This window comes from Sebastes umbrosus, chromosome 13 (assembly GCF_015220745.1).
Source record: "Sebastes umbrosus isolate fSebUmb1 chromosome 13, fSebUmb1.pri, whole genome shotgun sequence".
Classification (NCBI taxonomy): domain Eukaryota; kingdom Metazoa; phylum Chordata; class Actinopteri; order Perciformes; family Sebastidae; genus Sebastes; species Sebastes umbrosus.
The window spans coordinates 17,723,799-17,745,150 of record NC_051281.1 but is presented as its reverse complement, the minus strand read 5'-3'; the positions used below and the strand labels follow the sequence as shown (position 1 = coordinate 17,745,150).

Here is a 21,352-nt window from a genome sequence, read left to right as displayed (position 1 = left end):
ACAAATGAATGATAATAAATAGCAGGAATTCCAAACATGTTATACATAAAATTGAAGAAAGACACAAGATTAAAAATAAATAAAAAATAAATAAAATAATAAATAAATAACAGGAAAATCCAAACATGTTATACATAAAAATTTAAGAAAGACTCAAGATTAAAAATAAATAAAAAATAAATAAAATAAAAAATAAAAAACATAAAAAATAAAAAATAAAAATAAATAAATAAAAATAAAAATAATAAAATAAACTTAACACAGAGGTAAAGTTTCTGTTGTTGGCATGATTTTTAGAAGGCCAAAATCATTATAATAAAAACTATTTATAATAAAATATCCTTGAGTAAATGAAACTGTGAGCAGCCACTCCCTCTAAGCCCCGCCCACCCTAACCGGAACCGGAAGTGCCTCTGCTGCTGCTGACGTTGTCGCTGTATTGAAGTGACGATGATGGCGTCCACAGATCAGTCCCTGCTGGACCTCACAGAGAGAGAAACCCGGGAGAAGCTGTCGTTATGGGACCGCCGCACCGACGCCACGGCTCCCCTCACGGAGAGACAGATGGACGTTGTCCTGGAGATCAGAGCCGCGGCGGAGACGCTGTCTGTCCCGTCAGAGGTGAGACATGAAACCCGGAACCAGCTAGCATGCTAACAGGGTTGCTAAGTTACCTCCTTAACGTCCAGCTAGCTTCACACACAGAGAAACAACAGAGAGCTCTGCTTTGTGTGTTTCAGCTGCCCATTGAGGACTTGTGCAGCATGTCGTCTCGGTCCTTGCAGTCTCCCTTCACAGCCACTGTGCCTGCGTCCACAGAGGACGTCCTGCTGAAGGGTTTCCAGATGCTGGACATGGAGAATGACAGGATAGAAACTGCACAACAGGTGACTTGTCTCTCTTTTCCCAGGCTGTAGCCAGTCAGAAATACTATATCACAACAAGGTGCATGGTTTTAATACGGGGCCAATTTGTCTTGCAGTTTTTTGCCTGGTTTGCCAAGTTACAGGCAAACATGGACCAGGATGAGAACGCAAAATACAGGTGCACAAGAGCTTTACCCTACACTGTTTACCCTGTAATGTATTGGTCATATGCTTGTCTAGATAGATAGATAGATAGATAGATAGATAGATAGTAACTCTATTGATCCAGAGGGAAATTCAAGTTTCCAGCATCACAGTTCCATAGTGCAAAGCATGTTAGTAAAAAAGTTAGTAGTGCAAATTACAAAGTACAAAAAAATATACCAGATATAAAAATACAAGGAGATGAAGAAAACTGTTAAAAGTGAATATAGTGCAGGGTAACAGCTGTGATACACGACTATTAAAAAAGTGCAGAAGAGACTGTTAAAAATGAGTATAGTGCAGGGTAACTCCAGTAGCTTAGTGTATGAAAGTGCACTGTGTGCATTGTTGCATAACATATGCTTGTTTAGAGGGGATTAATCAGAAACATACCACTTGGACAGGACAAAGCAGTGTTATTACAGTTGATAGCATCATTTCATGGCAAGTAAACTCAATGTGCTTTTACATAAATGCTTGTCCGTCATCACACACCCATCATACACAAGCCTGGTTTCAGATCTCTGAATCGCTGCCCATATTTATTTATTTAAAAAAGATCCCCATTAGCTGATACCAATGGCACCAGCTAGTCTTCCTGGGGTCCGAAATCAAGTACATTACGTTTATCACATACATACTATATACAACATCATATTTGTGTTACACTAATAACATTCAAATTTCCCAAACATATATACATTTCACATTCATACACAATCTTTCACAACCATTTATTCTCAAGGCCCATCATTCAGGAAAAGGAACAAAAGAGACGATCCCAGCTGACATCGGGCGAAGACGGGGTACACCCTGGACAGGTCGCCAGACAATCACAGGGCTGACACATATAGAGACAGACAACCATTCACACTCACATTCACACCTACGGGCAATTTAAAGGTCAACAATTAACCTGCATGTGTTTGGTCTGTGGGAGGGAGCCGGAGCTTCACTTTATCACCTTGTCTTTGGGTAAGCACACTGATAATATTTCTGGCTGCTTTCCCTATCAGGAAAACCCGAGATGATCTAAACTGCTACCAGGTACAATGCGATGCTATCCTGAAAGATGTCAGCGCCGCTCTGGAGCACTTGGACTCCCTTCAGAAACAGTATCTGTTTGTGTCCAATAAAACGGGCACCCTACACGAGGCCTGCGAACAGCTCCTAAAAGAGCAGGTAAGCTGCACGCTGGTCTATCCATCCATTAACCTAAGCCACAAAATAAGGGGATCGCTGTAGGGCTGTCAATGAATATTCTAATTTCAATACTGTATATATATTCGAATTGTTAAAAAAAAACAGATATTAGAATATGAAAATGTATATTCAAATGTAACTTTTGGCCAGTTTTGACAGCCCTAGATCGCTGAGACTTGATCAGTATAATCTGCTGTTAAATTGTAATGTCCCTGAATGCATTTTTCCTATAGTCCAGGACAAGCTGAGTAGTATTTACAAGCATGAACACCACTCCCAAGCCCAGAAACTACTGAATTAGCTGCCTGTATGGTCTAAACTCTGGAGCTGTTCTGAATTTGGAAAATGTGTAAAAAACAACCGTGGTAACACCCAAAGGAGTCACCAGAGATGACTGGAAATACCGGCGTACACTATCTAGTTCAGAGCAGCGTGACATAGATAAAAGCTTTTTCTAAATATGAGATTACTAATAAGCATTCTGCAGGTAAAAAAAAAAAATCAGTCTGCTCTGCTGCTCATTCTTTCTGCGGCATATTTCATATCTTATTGGCACTGCAGTTTTCAATCTTTTTTTTTTCCTCGCAGATATGCTGCTTATGTTCACAAATATATTTAGATTGGATAATTCGAGGAACTTGAGCTGAAATGAAATTAAACTGTCATGTCGTATTGTGTCCACTGTGTTTTCTCTCTCTGCAGTCGGAGCTCGTTGACCTGGCAGAGAGCATACAGCAGAAACTGTCATATTTTAATGAGTTAGAAAACATCAACACGGTAGGCTGTTTTCTTTTACATTGTCTACATCCCGAAACATTTGATAACTAAATCTAAGATTATGTAAATGTTAATTGCTGATTAGATACCTGCATTAACCTAATTATTATTAAATAACAGCAGTTATGTCCTAGATTCAATGTTCCTCAATGTGGATGTCAGCTACATTCCCTGAGTAATTATTTCTAAAAAGTTTCTTAAAATGTCCACTGTTTTTATAGATTTCACTTTGGCTTGATTTCAAAGTAAAAACAACACATTTCTGGCAGTGGTGACTGTCAAATGAAAAAAAAAAAAAAAGTGTTTTGATTATAAAGCTGGAAGATTATAATTGTTTATGTTTGGATGTACTTCGAAACTATCTTTTTTCTTTGTCTTTGCAGAAACTGAACTCGCCAACCTTGTCTGTAAACAGTGAAGGCTTTATACCAATGCTGTCAAAACTGGATGACTGCGTTGAATATGTTTCTTCACACGTAAGTAGCTTGTGCTCTCGAACAAATATCACGTTTGTTTGACAAAATTTCACTTCTGTTTGTGCAAATCTCATTTTATTACCAGAGATGGAATAATTAAACGCTAGATCATACTTGTAAGCCGTACAGTAAATATGTTTGAATGCCTTCTGTGTAATTAATTCATATTCATACCAGTGAGAAATTGAAACTAAAACTGTGTCAATATACTGTTGACTTGGTATAACTGTCCGATTTACTGTATGTGATCACAATTAAAGCTGTCTTAACACTTACTTATCTCTATTGATTGCAGCCCAGTTTCAAGGACTATCCGGTTTATTTGGCCAAGTTCAGACAGTGTCTTTCTAAAGCTATGCACTTCATGAAGATCCACATTGTAAACACTATGCAGAATCTCACCAGCCAGTTAACAAAGAGGGTAAGTAAAAGCCACATTTCCTCCTCCTACACAGTCAACAATGGCGTATAGAAGCATTCATACAGCGTGTGCCTCGTCTAATACCAATACTTGATTGCATTTTTTTGTCTCCCCCAGGATCCAATGGGCTTGACCAACGCAGATAATGCCTTCACACTTTACTATGTCAAGTACAGAGCAGCTGCGCCTAAAGTTAGAGTGAGTATACTGTTTTTATTACCCACTGCATTTATGCATAGATCACTTTCTGTAATAAATGGAGATTTTCATTCACATTTTTTCCTCTTTCAGTCACTGATTGAACAGATAGAGCAGCGAGCAGAGAAGATTCCAGAGTGAGTCTTACCATTTCTCCCGAATAAAGTAGCAGCATTCCTGTTATAGGGCTGTCACGAGAACAAATACTTTGGTACCAAGTCGATGCCAAAATCCTAAAAAATGTGAAATGTGTAAATTATTACGTCGTCATGATATTTTCAAATGTAATCTTGTAAAAATTAGTTTTTGGGGAGAAAATTGAGGTGGATCATCAGGGAAAAAAACAATATGCAAACAATAATAAAGTAGTGTATGTTGAAGTTCATGGGATTTATCATTTTTAGGGCTGTCAATCAATTGAAATATTTAATTGCATGTTTGCCCATAGTTAATTGTTATTAATTGCAAATAAATCACAATTTTTTTATCTGTTCAAAATGTACCTTAAAGGAAGATTTGTCAAGTATTTAATACTCAACTATGCTTGCTTTATACAAATGTATATATATATTTATTATTGTAAATCAATTAACAACACAAAACAATGACACACATTGTCCAGAAACCCTCACAGGTACTGCATTTAGCATAACAAAATATGCTCAAATCATAACATGGCAAACTCAAGCTCAACAGGCAACATCAGCTGTCAGTGTGTCAGTGTGCTGACTTGACTATGACTCGCCCAAAACTGCATGTGATTATCATAAAGTGGGCATGTCTGTAAAGGGGAGACTCGTGGGTACCCATAGAACCTATTTTCATTCACATATCTTGAGATCAGAGGTCAAGGGACCCCTTTGAAGATGACCATGACAGTTTTTCCTCGCCAAAATTTAACGCAAGTTTGGAGCGTTATTAAACCTCTTTCGCGACAAGCTAGTATGACATGGTTGGTACCAATGGATTCCTCAGGTTTTTTTTCGTTTCATATGATTCCAGTATCTTCACTCTACCTTTAAAAGGAGGCTGAGCCTACAACCTCTGAAATCACAAGTTGCGTTAATGCGTTAAAGAAATTCGTGGCGTTAAATTAATTTGCGTTAACGCATTATTATAACTTTGACAGCCCTAATTGTTTGTTTTTTGTTTTATTACCTTGATGTCAAATTGGGTTATCAAGAATCGTGGAATTTCACTGGTATTGGTTTAGACTACTAAATTTCTGGTATCGTGACATCCCTATCCTGTTATATGTTTTCCTTGTGTTAAATGAACTCATCCCTTCTTATATTGATGTGAGCAGATACCATCAGCTCCTGGATGAAATCCATCAGTGCTACCATGACCAGAGAGAGCTGCTCCTCAGTCCCAGCATTACATCCACCATTAATGACCTGACCAACCAAAACAGCAAAGACCACTGTGCTCTGGTAATGCACGACTCGTTCAAAGGAGCAGAACTGCCCTTTTTAGATATAAGGTGACATTTGAGCTTGCAAAGAATGCACAGTACCGTCCCCTCTGGGACATTTGTCTGGAGTATTCAGTGCAGACACAAAGCTGTGCACATGATAAATGAGATTGTACACAGCAGGCATTCACAGCTCTCCTCTTGTTTTGTTCACAAGTGAATTACTGTGCAGAATGTTGTTTGTATACTCTGTCATCTCTAAAGCAGCGCGCTGTATTTCCTCTACTGTTTAAAAATTTAACTGACCTAGAGGTTGGCCCAATAATTCATGGTGAAATATTTTTATTCTAATATGATACTTCAGAGATAATTTTGGCACCCGGTCATATTTTGACGCTGTTGTGGCATTTAAAAACACTTCACTAATTGGCTTGATGGGGATGCTATAATTAAAGGTCAGAATTTCACACAACAAACGTCACAACAGCCGCACCACCTGTCCGAGATTTTCCTTTTTAATGAAACTTGAAAGGTTATGCATCTTGTTAATGATTGCTGTAATGGGCGCCTGCATCATTTATGTGGGAGGGTGTGTTTTGCTTGTTTGAAGTGGAGCCAAGGCAAAGTATTGGTATGGCACTGCAAGCGGGTGATCATTATGTGTTTTTTGCCCAGGTCCGCAGTGGCTGTGCCTTCATGGTTCACGTCTGCCAGGATGAACACCAACTGTACAATGAGTTCTTCTCCAAACCTACACCTAAACTAGAGTGAGTAGCACCCGCCTCCGCATTAAAATGATCAATGAACACACACAGAGAGCCATTGTCTCGCATGCAGGATGTGTTTGTTTAAGGCGTGACGCTTCAAAATGCACGATAGCCGTTTCAAGTTTTTTGCTTGACACGTTTAGTGTTTGAAATACCAATTTACACAGCATGTGTAGACAATTTGTAATACCACTTAAGAGCAAAAAAAAAGAAGCTTTTAACAGTTTGCATAATTATTTTTAGCCACTACTTTATTCCTTAAATTGAAGGAAAAGTCAAAGCTTGAAAAGAGCAGAAAGTATAATTTTAGACCGCTTTCAGTTGTGCAAAGCAATTAAATGGCGTTAATCTCTTGACAGCGAGCTGCTAGAGAAGTTGTGTTGTTCCCTGTATGATGTCCTCCGGCCTCTAATCATCCACATCATCCACCTGGAGACCCTGTCTGAGCTCTGCAGCATCCTCAAGAACGAGATGCTGGAAGACCATGTTCATAATAACGGTAGGTTAAAGCTTTTTGTTCTCTTCAAAGCTTCTCGCCTGTCACACGGGGTTTTAAATGTCGAGTTACTAAGATAAAGCCGTGCTGGAGTTTGGGGACTGATATATATTACCATAAAAAAGTTTGGACACCCCTCGACTTTTGGCACAGTTTGTTGTTGTGCTCTTTCCAATAAATGATCTGAACTTTTTGCCTGGAATCACCAACATGTACAAAAACCCAAGTGAACACACAAATCGCTGGTTATGTAGTGGAGACTCCAGGAAGTTACTCCCAAGAAATAGTCTGATGCATAACCTCCAGGAAAACAACGATTTTTGTTTTTTACACTTTGTTTTTTGTCCAGATTAAACAAGCTACATGTTTATTATTCATTATGAGCTTTATAGCTGCTGGTAGGCTGATTTTGTTACCTTGGGCAAAGCCAGTCTTTGTGCTAAGGTAAGTTAGCCGGCTGCTGGCGGTTGCTACATATTTACTGTACAGACTTGAGAGTTGTAGCTAGAGCTGCAATGATTAATCGATTCATAAATTAGTTGTCAACTATTAATCGCCAACTATTTTGATAATTGATTCATTGTTTTTTTTTAAGAAAAAAAAAAAAAATTCTCTTATTCCAGCTTCTTACATGTGAATATTTTCTGGTTTCTTTACTCCTCTGTGACAGTAAACTGAAAATCGTTAAGTTGTAGACAAAACAAGACATTTGAGGACGTCGTCTTGGGCTTTAGGAAAGACTCGTTGACATTTTTCACCATTTTTTGACATTTTATAGACCACACAATTAATCGATTAATCAAGAACATAATCGACAGATCTATCGGCAATGAAAATAATCGTTAGTTGCAACCCTAGTTGTTGCGATCTTCTCATCTAACTCTCGGTTAGACCATCCACTTTAGTGGGTTGGTATCTGAAACCACAAACTCCAATGAAAGTATACAAAACAAGGGAATGTGATCTCCTTTGAAAAGTAAAGACTTCCTGCTACAATACCTTGCTTTTGACACTATATATCAACTTTATATTTAAGACCAGTGTTGTGATTTTGATATAGGTTCAACTGTGAACTGTCTGTTTTATGTAGCCACTCAGTTGGGGGCCTTTGACGCAGTCGTGAAGCAGATGCTGGAGGACGTCCAGGAGAGGCTCGTCTACAGGACTCACATTTACATCCAGACCGATATCACAGGCTACAAGCCAGCTCCGGGGGATCTGGCCTATCCTGACAAACTGGAGATGATGGAGGTAAGTCTTGTGAGCTGAAAGGGGATGTAGTTTGTAACATTTTCAGAAACAAAACCTCCAATAATTGTAATCGGTTTAGCTTCTACTCAAATGGCTTTACGCAACACGGATGTAATTACAGCTGCAGAATGTGTCAATTCTATTTTTAAAGCAGTTATTTTGTGAAAATTGGCCTTCAAAAGTTCCCAGAGCCTAAGATAATGGTTTTCAAAATGCCGACATAGAAAGCACAACTGTCTTAATGTTTTTAAGTTGAATATAAGTCAGTTGTAAGGTCTCTTGTTTTGTGAATGTCTGCTCATGTAATTGCAGTAAATATGAGTCTTGACTAATGTTTTAAAGGTCTTAAATGTGTTTTATGTACACTATTTCCTCAATGTCACATCTCCCATATAGTGCAGGCGTATGCTCTGAGTCCTTTTGTTTGCTATAGCAAGTTTAATTTCATCTTATGAAAAGCTTTTAAAAACCTGTAGACCTCATATTGAAGCAAAGGGAGAAAAAAAACTTTACAACATGTAACACTTTCTACCTACAGGACCTTGAAAAGCATAATTAACTGTACAATATTAAGGCCTTGGAAGGTCTTTGGTCTTGTAAATGTCTGCGCATGTTATTAAATACCTTTTGAATTTTATTTTCACACTTTCTCACTTTCTATCATCCAACTCTTGCCAATAGAGAATTGCTCAGAGCTTGAAGGAGGAGCAGATGAAGCAGATGTCACAAGAGTCCTCGTTCTCGGATGTTCAGCTTGAGGATCCCGATGGTAGAAGAAACAGCAACGCAGGTCCGTGTTTTTTCAAATTGTGACACTTGCTCACAACTTTTGGTGTTACATTTGCCTGATGGATCTTTTCTCCTTTTTGTACGATGAATACAGGGAACGTAGAAGCATCACGCCTACAGCCATCCATCTCTCCTGCTGATCTGCACGGCATGTGGTACCCCACCGTCAGACGAACGCTGGTCTGTCTGTCTAAGCTCTACAGATGTATAGATGTGAGTCTTCAATTCTTATTTGTCTAATTTGTTGTTTCCTATCCTAACATATTGCAGGATGTGTTAGTTTTTTTCCCCACTTTGCATTTCTTACTGTGACTTGGTCTTTTTCCAGAGAGCAGTCTTCCAGGGTTTATCTCAAGAAGCCTTATCTGCCTGCATCCAGTCCCTGCTTAAAGCTTCAGATATCATCCTTAAAAACAAGGTTTGGCACACATGGTCAAGAGTAGAGTGTGGTTTTTGTATTTTACTAAACTTTTTTTTATTATTATTATTATTAAAAATAGCTGGAAATATGCCTTTCTTTTTGACGTATAATAAGATCCGTTCCCTCTTAGATAAAAATGTGCTCTGCTATTCAAATTCTTTCCGGCTGCAGGATCCTTAACTAAAGCAGCTGGGATGTCATTTCAAGTTTATTTTAATGGGTGCTTTATTATGCTCTACAGAGTGTTCAGCAGACCATCCTTTATTTATGGGCTTCTCTCACCTTCAGATTTGCTGTCTATCTGTGCTAACTGGCCCGTTTCAACCTAACACTTCAAATTAAAGCAGCGGCATCAATCTCGGAGGATGTGTTCCCACCCCATGTTGATGTCTTTTTCCGATGTTTTCGTCGCTAGCTGAGCAATAAATGGTTTCAGCTGCCTTTTTTGTTGTCACAGTTATGTCCCTTTCCAGCTATGGTTAATCAGCAGTTATCAATTAGACATATTCCCTTATCGTCTCTCTAAGCTTGTGCTTTTTATGTTCTCTGAAGCTTGGATAGTCAGCAGATGCCCTTTTGTGTTGGCAGCCTGCGGTGTGGATTTAACAGTGTGCTATCACTTTCCGTAGACGCAAATAGATGGGCAACTTTTCCTGATCAAGCACCTGCTGATAGTGCGTGAACAGATTGCCCCATTTCACACCGATTTTGCCATCAAGGAAATCTCACTGGACCTGAAGAAAACGCGAGGTAAGATAATTAAAGGTGGAGGGAACATTGGTGTTCGGCTCCATAAAGCCAGTCATTACATCCTCATGCTCATTAAGCAACTTGTGCCTATCACATGCACCGGTGGCAACAATTAATGTGGAAATTACAGTGTAATCCAGCACCATAATGTACGTTAACCGACGGCTCACAGGGCAGATTCGCTCCTCCCTATCACCCTCATCTCAGTCAAGGTCATATTAAATTTGTAGCACTAGAGGGCACTCTAATTCTACACCAGCCCAGATTTAATCTCTCTGCTTTTGTGTGAAGATGCTGCCTTCAAAATCCTGAACCCTAAGGCTGTTCCCAAATTCTTCCGACTTAACAGTCACAACGCCATACTTGAATTCCTGTTGGAGGTAGTGTTTTTATATATTTTTTTTTTGCCTATTTTGTTAAACCTACCACACACTTTATGCACTTTGATAGCACCCTGCCTCAGGGAAACGCCACTTGATAGTGCTAAACCCTTCGTCTGTGTGGCCCCCAGGGAACACCAGAGATAAAGGAGCACTACATCGACTCTAAGAAGGATGTGGACCGGCACCTGAAGTTCAGTTGCGAGCAGTTCATCCAGCAGCAGACTCAGATCTTTGTGGGGAACCTTGAGGAGTTTCTCACCAAGGTAACCGTTAGAGCAGTTAGAAGGCAGACTTCGCCTCAGGCAGCGATGCCTCCTCCTGACCTTCATTTTTTTTCAGCTTTTACCTTTTTAAAAACCTTTTTTAAAAAAAAAAATCATTTGCTTATTCACTGATCACTGAAGGTCTCGGTACGATACTGACAACTGAAGATAAAAAATGGCTGTTTTTCATCTGGGATATCTAATTCTATTGCTAGGTAGTGTGTATATGCATGCGTGTGCTGTCTTTGTGTGTGCTGAAATCCTTCAATGCAGTAATTGTGCTACAATAATTTGCTGCCCATCTCACTCAGCTTTCTATTATTTAAGTAAATACTGCTCTCTTGTCTGATTCAGTTGCTTCTTGTGCTTGTTTGCATGGCTTTATTATAACACCAGCACCAATTAAGTCTTTTCAGATTGTAATGCTTTGTTTTGACCGTGTCTGCACTCAGGTCGCAGCTCTGAAAACTATGGCTATCCAAGGTGGTCCCACGTACAGTCTGTCTCAGCAACCTTGGGCTCAGCCAGGTAAGATTTGTCTCAGGAAACGCCACCGGCATCACACTGTAATTCATCAAAACCTGTACAGCGCACGCTAGAGGGCATGTCAATGTTTTTTTTCCTGCTTTTTCCTCAGTCCTTTTTTTTCTTTTTTTTTTTCTCTTTTCAGCCAAGATCAACGATATAGTGATGGCTACCTACCGAGTGATGAAGAGCAAGCTGCCAAGCACTTTACAGAGCATGTCCTTGTACTTAGCCAATAGAGACACGGAGTTCATCCTTTTCAAGCCTGTCCGGGTAGGTGGCAGAAAACACTCGGTTGTAGCATGTGCTGCATGAGTCAGTTTCTTTGCTTAGTCCTTGTTAAAGCACAAATAATTATTTCATACAGTATTTAAAAAGCAGAATACCATGTTTATTAGAGGTTACTCACCTGCATCCCCGAGGAGTGCATTTAAAAGTCTGTTGTGCAGCGGTGTGTGCAGACATAACCATGTAAACAAACCTCTCACAGCATCCCAAATCATTCATGACTTACATTTATTCATTAGCAAGGCTTAGTCACTGTAGTAAAAGGCCTGTCAATCAATTTTGAAAAGAGATAGATAGATAGATAGAATCCTGTGTTTGACCCTTTTTGTTTATATTTGGCTTTGAGATTGTGCCTTTAGCTATAAATTATCAGTGTGATTGAACTCTAATAGAGAAATCTTTGTGCCACCTGTGTACTGTTCATCGAGGTGCCAGGTGAAGCTGAATGAGAGGGAAACTAAATTCCGCGGTTGACATGGAAACAAGATAGTGAGGGGACATAGGCCAGATGGAAATGTAGTATTAATTTCCCTCCAGCACTCAGTAATAGGATGGCTTTTTCCCACAGAATAACATCCAGCAGGTATTCCAAAGACTGCACGCCTTGCTTCAGGAGGAATACAGCGGAGAGGACCTTCAAATCGTTGCATGTCCATCGATGGAGCAGGTACAGTACTGTGGGATTAGCACAGCCCCAAGGGCACCTGACATAGTTTTAATAATACCACTGCAACATCCAAAACCGCTGAGAGCAACTTAAGTGGAAAAAAAAAAAAAAACGCTAGATAACGTATGCCAGCTAAGTCACGGTGAGCACTCATCTTTTTTTTTTTTTTTTTCTTTCAGATTAACCTACTGCTGTCTGTGAATAAGTAATGTCCCAAGTTCGGTGTGGCAGTGCTGGTGAAACACCCTCTGGATAGCAATGGGATATTGCAACTCCAACCGGGAGCTGTGAGGCTGAGAATGCGAGATGACCACAGAAGCTCCATCTGAGGGAGGGAGGGAGCGCTGAACTGACGGCGGAGAGAGAAAAAAAAAAAATCCTGCACAAGGCCAAAGACTCTCCGACGGAGGCTCAAGTAGCTACAAGTATGTTGAGGTTCAGGTATTCACCTTGAAGTCCATAACAAACTGGGAAGCGGAGGGTGTTATTTTGGGTACTGAGTTGATGATTTTGACTTAAATCGAAGGCGGTGTTGTGGTTAGGGTTGTTTTCATGTAGGAGAAATCCATTTTGACAAGGGTGGATTTGTGATCACAGTTGCATCTCTCTTAACACCAAATTGTTTTTGAATAAAAATAATTTGCACACTAATGCGAGGGTGGGTGGGGGAGGGGTGAGTTGTATTAAGAGTGTTCAGATAAGGACACTTTGGGTGTGCGAACAGAGGCACTAAAGGGTCAAGCCAGGTAGCTAATGGCCAGTAAGAGGGCTTGCATTGAGATTCCCTCAATGGGTTTGGAAGGATAACAAGAGAAAAATGCTGCAAAAAATGTTATTGCTCTATTTTAAACAGCCTTTATAACATTCAGTAGCACTCTACGGTGGCCTGACGTGCTCCAGGACACTCAGGTCCAACAGGTTTAAACCCTCTGATCATAGCAAAATCAACTCAGCTGTTCTTCTTCTTGTTAATGTTTTTGTTATTCTGTTTGCAAATATGTAAAAAAATACGATGAAATCTTATGTTTTATACTTTTTTCCTTTTATACATACAACTAATATGCTTTTACTCTGGCAAAAAATAATGGACCGTTGACCTTGGGCAGTTTTGCACTGTATGCTGTAGGATTTCTGGGTTTCCTAGTGGTCTTCGCCGAGTTAACAAAAGTTAAACAGGACACTGGCAACGTGACATTTGCTTTGGTGTGTCCCATGTAAAAAAATGATGTGTACAGGTATACTATTTATGAGCATTCTGATTAAAACAACAAAAGATGATTGATGTTCTTTTTGGGTTTTATTTGCTAGAAAGCACTTTGTTATTGAATTCAGATTTTCTGAACGCTAGAGTTCGAGTCCCTTCACACAAATGAGAAACCGCTATTCAAGGACATCATCGGCTTTGGGGGGTCTTCTTGGCAGACTGTTGCCGTTTTCATTGGCAGCCGCCGTCTTTCCATCTGTGAGATGAGGCTTTACCGGGGCTTGACCTTCCGTCGACTGACAGTCTTTTGATAGGCGATGAGAGACTGGATGTTCTGGAGCAGGGCATTGATCTCTGCACTCTTCTGCTGCAGATACCTCTGAAGCGTGTCAGGCCCCGGCAGCGTTAGACCTTTGCCTTGATCCGGCTGCGACAGCATGGAAATATAAAGTAAAGAAGAATCAATGATTTTTGCCTCAAATTGGGTTTTGTCATCCCTTGTATTTCTGTTATTGCTACAAATTAATATTAACCCCACTAGCCAACTTACTTTCAAATTTGCCCCTACATTAAGCCGTACAATGTGGTCTCCAGAGATGAAAGTGATGCAGATGTGCTCTTGGGATTGGAAGCGGACGTTGATGTTAGGGCTCAGTGTCAGGTAGAGGGGCTGGATGGGCGGAGCATGAACATGACGCGTATTGTCCAGCCAGTCCCAGTCTTTCTTCAAATATCCTGTGTCGCTGCAGTAGGTGCCTCCCCATGGAGCCAGATTCACCCTAATAAAGAGAAGCAGCTTGTGAACAATAAACCCAACAGGGGTTTTAATCTCTCCCCCAGACAGGTGGTCGTTTCTGTCTGCTGCCAATTTCATCAGTAAATAAAATAAACATTAAAGCTGCAGTGGGTAGAATTGGAGCAAATATGATTAAAAAAAAAACGTATTTTTATAAAACGGTCGCTATATCCTGACAGTAGTGCATGAGGAGACAGTTAATCTGAAAAAACACCTCTATGTCCTCCGGTGCTCCTAATGGCATCTGCAAGATTTCACAGACCGGAGGAAAACAACCAATCAGAGCCGAGATGGAGCCTGCCGTCTATGAGCAGCTGCCAATCACTTGCGAACTCTGATTAAAAGGTGAAACTAGCCAGGTGCAGAAGTCTAGTTTTCTCTCAGATCAGTTGAAATACAATATGCTGAAAGGTTAAAAACATTCTGCCTACTGCAGGTTTAAAATGCTTCTACAGAGAATAGATCTTATTTACAAAATAATATGCAAGTTAATATATATATATATATTAGGAATGAAATATTAGGAATGATTAAACAACCACTCGTACCAAATACAGCCATTGTTGTGATAACAGGTACTCTGTCCTCTGTTGGTGAAAACTGCCTGAACGCGAGGCTGCAGATGTTTGTCCTCCAGGACCACCACACACCACCAGTCAGCAGGTTGTGCGGCAAGAAGAATAGCAAGCTGTCCTGATGGATACCTTTTTTAAATATGATTAAGGTGAACAATCAAACACTAAGTATTCACGATATGTCAGTTAGATTCACCTTAAAGGATACCAAACCTGCCCAGTTCCATCTGGAAAAATCACAATAAATGTCTGACCGTTGTTGTAGTGTCTGACAAATGGCGTCGTCCTCTGTTGAACCAAATCTATTTATTAATACATGTGGGCTTCTATACTCTCAGCTGTAGTCATGATTGCGTTCTACAGTGATATGACATTACCTTCTGTCCAGCATTTGTTCCACTGAAAGAGAAAGCGTTCTCCGAATCTATGATTTCTATTTCAGGGCATGAATCGTCCTTCGTGGCAGTCCAAGCATCAGATAGTCGGTCGTGTAGGCAGAGAGATACTTGGTGTTTGTGTCCTGTAATGTAGTTAAAGGTGTCACGGCATGGGTGAACAAGGGGAAAAGATAAGCAAATTGAATCTGCACGAGATATCTGTCTGTGGTAGATGGTGTGTGTAACCTGCTTTAGGGGTCTGAGGATCTGAGCTTTCAAATTCAAAATCATCCAGCCTGCGGTGCGTCATGGAAAATGTAGCATCAGAGATTCAATGGCATAGAAATGTAATTTGAAAAACCATTTAATGGTGGAAGCCAACTATGGACAAGAGCGATCCTGACCTTTGATCTTCCTGCATCTCTGGGTCCCCATCAGTCACGGTTTCTTCAGTGATAACCTCTGCAGCCTCCAGAAAACCCTGCGATAACTCATATGCCTTCACACAGCAGAAATACTGACACAAAGAGAGATAAAAAAACTAGTGTAAATGTAGAAATGCTACAACATTCTTAATTGATAGTTATTATTATTATTACTCATCTCCTATGGAAGCAATTAATAGCCTAATTGTAAAATCTAACCATTACTGAATATTAATGTAAAGAAGGGCATTTCAAGTGGTTCTTGAAAAAAAAAGATTTTACAAAGAAAAGAAACCAAAAATAAATAGCCATGTTGCTCAATGAGTCAAATGATCTAAATTTTGTACCAAATATTACGGCAGTCCACCTAATATTTGTCAAGATATTTCACTCTGTACCACAAATGTCAACCTGGCACACAGCAGGTTTCATCCTCTGGGGACCACGAATGTCTGGACCAAATTTCATGACAATCATCCAGTAGTTGTTGAGGCATATCTGTCTGGACCAAAGTGGTTGACGTGCCAACATTGCTATCCCTTGAGCCGTGCTGTGAGCATGGCTAAAAATACTACTTTAAAGTACCCAGATATTAAACCACCTATTTTTTTGTTTAATAGTTAAATGCTATAAAGTTAGTGTAATTTCAATTTCCACATGAAGTAGGGTCACCCCCTCCACCCTCCGGCTTTTCACTTTCTGACTACTGGATATATAGAGCAAATTTTCATTTCAGCTCTTGGATGGTAGTGGCCTTGCTAATCTTTGAATAGTGGCAAAATCATTTTACTTGTGGGGAAAAAAATCTAGAGATAATTTGATGTAATATTTTGACAGTACAAAATAAGCTTCTGTGTTTTTGTTTTTGTTTTGTTTTTACAAGGATTTACATAAACAAACTTTTTTATTGTTAATATGGGAATCATTTAGAGGGTGGTGATTGGTTTGAACAAAAAATAACACTATTTTTGCAATATGTGAAAGTGTAAGAGTAGGATTTTTGAGGCAGGACACCCGCCCCTGATATGGGGTAAGAAGCCCATGTGAATCAATGCTAATGTTAGATTTCTGAGAAAGTATTTACACCATCATCTAACACAATAACATAATAGTTATTAAACAGTAAAAAAAAAAAATATATATATATATATATAGTATATATAATAATAATAATAATAATAATAAATACTATATATCTATTATTATTATATATATATTTATACATATATATTATTTATATATATATATATATATATATTTATATTTATATATATATATACGTATGTAACATTAAAGTAGGAGCAATGTCAAAACTTAAACATTTTGAAAAGTTAATGTTATGCATAAATACCAAGTTTGTATAGATCAAAATGACTCGTGAGGCAAGATGCCTTTTTACATTTAGTTTAATAATAACAAAGTTGTAATCTGTCATGATTTATTTAAAATGTGTTTACTTGAGCATACTTCTTGTGTGCATATTATATTGATATGCAAATGATATATATTTTAAAATAAAATAATCATTGTTCTTAAGGGGGGGTGTCTTACCCCAGTCTACCCTATTCAGTTGTGCTTAAATGTCACATTCAAATGATCATGACTATTATTTGCTTCCATCTCAAGTCTAAGCTGCACACGTTGACACTGAATGCAACACTTCATTCAGCAAAATGAGCAAAGTCACACTTTTTTTCAGTTTCGTCAGTTTATATTTAACACGAGAATGTCACCACATCAACATTAGTGTTAGCTGCACGCTCACGCTCTCACCTCTTCTGGGTCAAAACTGTTGGCTATCTGAATACTGCTCACTGGGGGTTTCTTCAGCTTCTTGCAGTACTCGCAGAGAAAGTTTAACCTAGTCTGCAGCAACTCCTCTGATGGCTCCTCTGATGGCTCCTCTGATGACTCTGATCCACTTGAGTATAAGATCTGAAAGCGTTGTTGGAGTAGACGCTTATTATAAAAAAATAAATCATATTTTCTTTCTCAAAAAGACATTGTCACAAATACATAGTATCCACATATTCAAGTTAATGAGGTGTTCAAAAAGCATGTTACAGTCTGGCATGTTTTGAAACAAGCAGCAGTAGTGACAGGCGAGTTTTGATGAGAGACAAACGCAGACTAATTGCTTGTTCCATAAATTAATTCATATTTATACGAGGAGAGGAAAAAAGGAGCAGTTTAAAAGTGGCATTTTCCGCCATACCTCGTCCAGATTAGTTAAAGATGCCTCTGTTTCTCCTTGGCAGGCTGCGGGAGATTCGGGAGTTTGGGGAGCTTCCATGACGAACAAATCCAACGCTTCATTATCTGGGGATATCTCCAACTCAGACTCCATGTTTTTAGGAACGCTCTGAGGAGAAAAAAACAAAGACGCTTCATAATTTATTAACTTCTTTGAGGTCTTTAACTTGTGCTTCATGAATAAATCAAAACCATGTCTCTGGATACCATGTCATATCATCTCTCACAAGATAAAACTCACATTGTGACAAGGATAGACAAGGCTATGAAAACTTCAGTATTTCTTTGGCAATAGTAAAATTATCTCTAAAACACACAAAAAGGCCTCATATATGCTAATTGCGTCTATTCACCATTTGGTCTCACTACAAAGTGTGTTTCAAATGACATAAAGATACTCAGTGAAGCTCAGAGAAACCTCTCCTGCTCTTGAGTGTCCTAGCAAAGCCTTTACTTTGTCAAGGACATCGTCACTGCAGTTGAGAGAGGAGGGGATTTTACAAGCAAGAATACCTCATTCTGAGTTTGTCTTTGTAAACCATCTTCTGTGTCTTTACTGCTCCTTGACACACCCGGCTGCTCATCTGTCAACCTCAAATTCTCGTGAGGAGCTTTTGATGCTTCTTGGTTTGGGTCTTTATAGTCTGCAAATGCAAAATAAATAATAATTATCTCGACATTCCTAGCTATTTACCAACTGCGCAACCGATTCAACTGTTATCAGGCCATTAAATAGGTGTTATCGGTCGCTATAAGTACCATAGATGTGGATCAGTAGGGGCCTACTACGCCTACTACATTGTAAAAGTGAAAGTAAAACTTAAAAGCAACACATTCTAACATGTAAAAATTAAATTAAATGTTACATTTTAAACAAAGGAAAAGGCTTCTTTAGGTTTAGGCAACAAAACAACTTCTTTAGGTTTAGGCAACAAAACTACAGTTTCTTCAGGTTTAGGAAACAAAACTACAACTTATTTAGGTTTAGGCAACAAAACAACTTTATTACATTTAGGCAACAAACCTACAACTTCTTTAGGTTTAGGCACCAAAACTACAACTGTTTTTAGGTTTAGGCAATAATATTACAACTTCTTTAGGTTTAAGCAACACAACTACAACTTCTTTACGGTTAGGCGACCAAACTACAACTTCTTTAGGTTTAGGCAACAAAACTACAACTTCTTTAGATTTAGGCGACAAAACTACAACTGTTTTTAGGTTTAGGCAATAATATTACAACTTCTTTAGGTTTAAGCAACAAAACTACAACTTCTTTAGATTTAGGCGACAAAACTACAACTGTTTTTAGGTTTAGGCAATAATATTACAACTTCTTTAAGTTTAAGCAACAAAACTACAACTTCTTTAGATTTAGGCGACAAAACTACAACTGTTTTTAGGTTTAGGCAATAATATTACAACTTCTTTAGGTTTAAGCAACACAACTACAACTTCTTTACGGTTAGGCGACCAAACTACAACTTCTTTAGGTTTAGGCAACAAAACTACTTTATTACATTTAGGCAACAAAACTAAAACTTCTTTAGGTTTAGGCAACAAAACTACAACTTCTTTAGATTTAGGCGACAAAACTACAACTGTTTTTAGGTTTAAGTAACAAAACTACAACTTCTTAAGGTTTAAGTAACAAAACTAGAACTGTTTTTAGGTTTAGGCAATACAATTACAACTTCTTTAGGTTTAAGCAACAAACTAAAACTTTTTTAGGTTTAAGCAACAAACTAAAACTTTTTTAGGTTTAAGCAACAAAACAACAACTTCTTTACGTTTAGGCAACAAAACTACAACTTATTTAGGTTTAGGCAACAAAACTAGAACTGTTTTTAGGTTTAGGCAATACAATTACAACTTCTTTAGGTTTAAGCAACAAAACTAAAACTTTTTTAGGTTTAAAACACTGAATTAAGTTTAGGGAAAAAACTCATGTTTCAAAAGTGAAGGTGAAACTTAACACTTGTGACCACAAAGACAGCTACATGGTGTTGGTTTCACACGGGATGCAAACCCCTGTCCCCTGGGTGAAAGCCCTGTGTTTTGTGTCTTTTCCATCTCCACCCTGTATGGAGTTTAACACTGTCTATACTAGAGTACCTAACTTTCGCTCTTCCTCCTGCCATAATTACTATGGTTGTAGAGGTCGCTGTCGTGTTCTTTTATATTCTTCCGGTGATTTACCTCGTGAATAGATGATAAAACCTACTAGTGGGTGTAGTAGGCCCCTATTGACCCACATCTATGGTGCTTATAGCGACAGATAACACCTATTCGATAGCCTGACAACAGTCTAATCGGCTGACCAACCAATGTTAGGGATTCATAATTAAGCATGAAATGTGAAGAATGTACTGTACCTTGACTGCATCCTGCCTCATGCCCCCTTTCAGACTGTGTACCAATGCTGATTCTGGTGACAACTCTCCCGTCATACGCATGGATCACCAGATTTTCGGGTGAGCTTATACTGGAATCAGATACTTATTATCAGTTTAATAAGCCCACATATGCACAGAGGGTGGATACAATAGCTCAAGCACCTGCACAATATAATACAACCCAATACCACTGCCCTGCAATATGTACTATCTACTGTATGGGAATGTTAATTCTTTTAGATTGAATCAGACAGATGCTGATTCATCTTTATGTTTAAAGTAGGCCTACAAATATACAACTTTTTCTTTTCGTCATCCTTTAAAAGGTGAGACAATATCACGTGTAAGAAAGATTTCGGTTTTCTCATTTAGTAGAATTTCTTTCCAAACCTCTGTTTGTCTACAACTCCGGGATTTCTTGTCGAATCCATCTCCGTTGATTAGCCTGGTGAATCAAGTGTTTAAATCTCCATCTCCCTGATATCCTTGACTCATTGTGAAACCGAGGTGAGCAGAGAAACCACAAATGAATGAATTAAAAAAGCTAACTTTTTTGTTTATCAGATACAGAATGTTTTGCTGCAAGTGTAGCAACCATAGAACAACAAGCAACCGTTTCTATGGCAGAATCATTAACAGGGATGGGAGAAAGAGAGAGAGAGAACCGTACTGAGGTTCTTCAAAATACGCCTCTTCTTTTATTTGATCTCTTTTCTTCTGTACTTCTCACCACTGCCATTACATTCGGTTGTTCGAGATAAGATAAGCCTTTTATTGATCCCCAGAGGGGGTATTCAGGTGTTGCAGCAGCACAAGGACAGAAATAAGTAGCCTACAGATAAATAGTGAAAAGTAAAAAAATAAAGAATAAGAAGTATATCAAATAAGAAATGAAAATAGAAAACCGTATAAAAGCAATTCAAGGCAAAATCACAAGGCAAGCAGTATGGCCAGTGTTGTACTTAAACTAATAGTGCAATACTGTCTTGAGTAAATAGGCTGTGTTCATAACATTACATTGCTTATCATATATAGGGCTATGCACTATGTTTTTGAATGTAATGTGTTGTCTTTTTCCTTTGAAGAAAAACACCCTGAATTATCATACTGACATTGCAAACTTCGCGCTTGGGCTTTACTGTAATTATGTTCATGCCAATAAAGAGA

General features: G+C 38.7%; 2 protein-coding genes across 5 annotated transcripts; one reads left to right on the top strand and one right to left on the bottom strand.

Moving 5' to 3' along the window:
- Positions 1 to 392: 392 nt before the first annotated feature.
- On the top strand, positions 393 to 17,993 carry cog3 (component of oligomeric golgi complex 3). 3 transcript variants are annotated; one of them, XR_005209507.1, is made up of 25 exons: positions 393 to 621; positions 741 to 887; positions 983 to 1,044; positions 2,087 to 2,252; positions 2,976 to 3,050; positions 3,434 to 3,526; positions 3,822 to 3,947; positions 4,065 to 4,145; positions 4,239 to 4,282; positions 5,452 to 5,578; positions 6,235 to 6,326; positions 6,686 to 6,825; positions 7,913 to 8,073; positions 8,755 to 8,863; positions 8,957 to 9,075; positions 9,191 to 9,280; positions 9,913 to 10,033; positions 10,325 to 10,413; positions 10,545 to 10,679; positions 11,132 to 11,207; positions 11,350 to 11,477; positions 12,061 to 12,159; positions 12,339 to 12,584; positions 17,377 to 17,462; positions 17,795 to 17,993. XR_005209507.1 is itself a non-coding variant. In XM_037789454.1 (23 exons), exons 1-23 carry the CDS (start codon positions 451 to 453, stop codon positions 12,366 to 12,368), a joined length of 2,481 nt encoding a protein of 826 aa, XP_037645382.1. In that variant the 5' UTR covers positions 393 to 450; the 3' UTR covers positions 12,369 to 13,437. The 3 variants fall into 3 exon arrangements, 1 of the variants encoding a protein (XP_037645382.1); XR_005209509.1 differs by lacking the exon at positions 17,377 to 17,462; XM_037789454.1 differs by lacking the exons at positions 17,377 to 17,462; positions 17,795 to 17,993 and having other exon boundaries at positions 12,339 to 13,437.
- On the bottom strand, positions 13,444 to 20,759 carry LOC119500046. Of its 2 annotated transcripts, XM_037789463.1 has the most exons (12): positions 20,576 to 20,759; positions 20,165 to 20,274; positions 18,303 to 18,433; positions 17,752 to 17,898; positions 17,310 to 17,471; positions 15,516 to 15,628; positions 15,358 to 15,407; positions 15,112 to 15,254; positions 14,943 to 15,022; positions 14,708 to 14,863; positions 13,914 to 14,142; positions 13,444 to 13,790 (listed from the first exon to the last, which is right to left on the bottom strand). In XM_037789463.1, exons 1-12 carry the CDS (start codon positions 20,614 to 20,616, stop codon positions 13,635 to 13,637), a joined length of 1,518 nt encoding a protein of 505 aa, XP_037645391.1. In that variant the 5' UTR covers positions 20,617 to 20,759; the 3' UTR covers positions 13,444 to 13,634. The 2 variants fall into 2 exon arrangements, with proteins under 2 accessions (XP_037645391.1, XP_037645392.1); XM_037789464.1 differs by lacking the exons at positions 18,303 to 18,433; positions 20,165 to 20,274 and having other exon boundaries at positions 20,576 to 20,711.
- Positions 20,760 to 21,352: the final 593 nt, after the last annotated feature.

Bases quoted from the DNA above. Each gene is read 5' to 3' on its own strand.
- cog3 (XM_037789454.1), top strand. From the start codon at position 451: ATGATGGCGTCCACAGATCAGTCCCTGCTGGACCTCACAGAGAGAGAA. The intron at 9,281-9,912 runs GTTTGGCACACA...CACTTTCCGTAG, and splicing joins ATATCATCCTTAAAAACAAG to ACGCAAATAGATGGGCAACT. The intron at 10,680-11,131 runs GTAACCGTTAGA...GTCTGCACTCAG, and splicing joins TTGAGGAGTTTCTCACCAAG to GTCGCAGCTCTGAAAACTAT.
- LOC119500046 (XM_037789463.1), bottom strand. From the start codon at position 20,616: ATGGATTCGACAAGAAATCCCGGAGTTGTAGACAAACAGAG. The intron at 15,408-15,515 runs GTCAGGATCGCT...GACGCACCGCAG, and splicing joins GAGATGCAGGAAGATCAAAG to GCTGGATGATTTTGAATTTG. The intron at 13,791-13,913 runs GTAAGTTGGCTA...ATGCTGTCGCAG, and splicing joins ATGTAGGGGCAAATTTGAAA to CCGGATCAAGGCAAAGGTCT.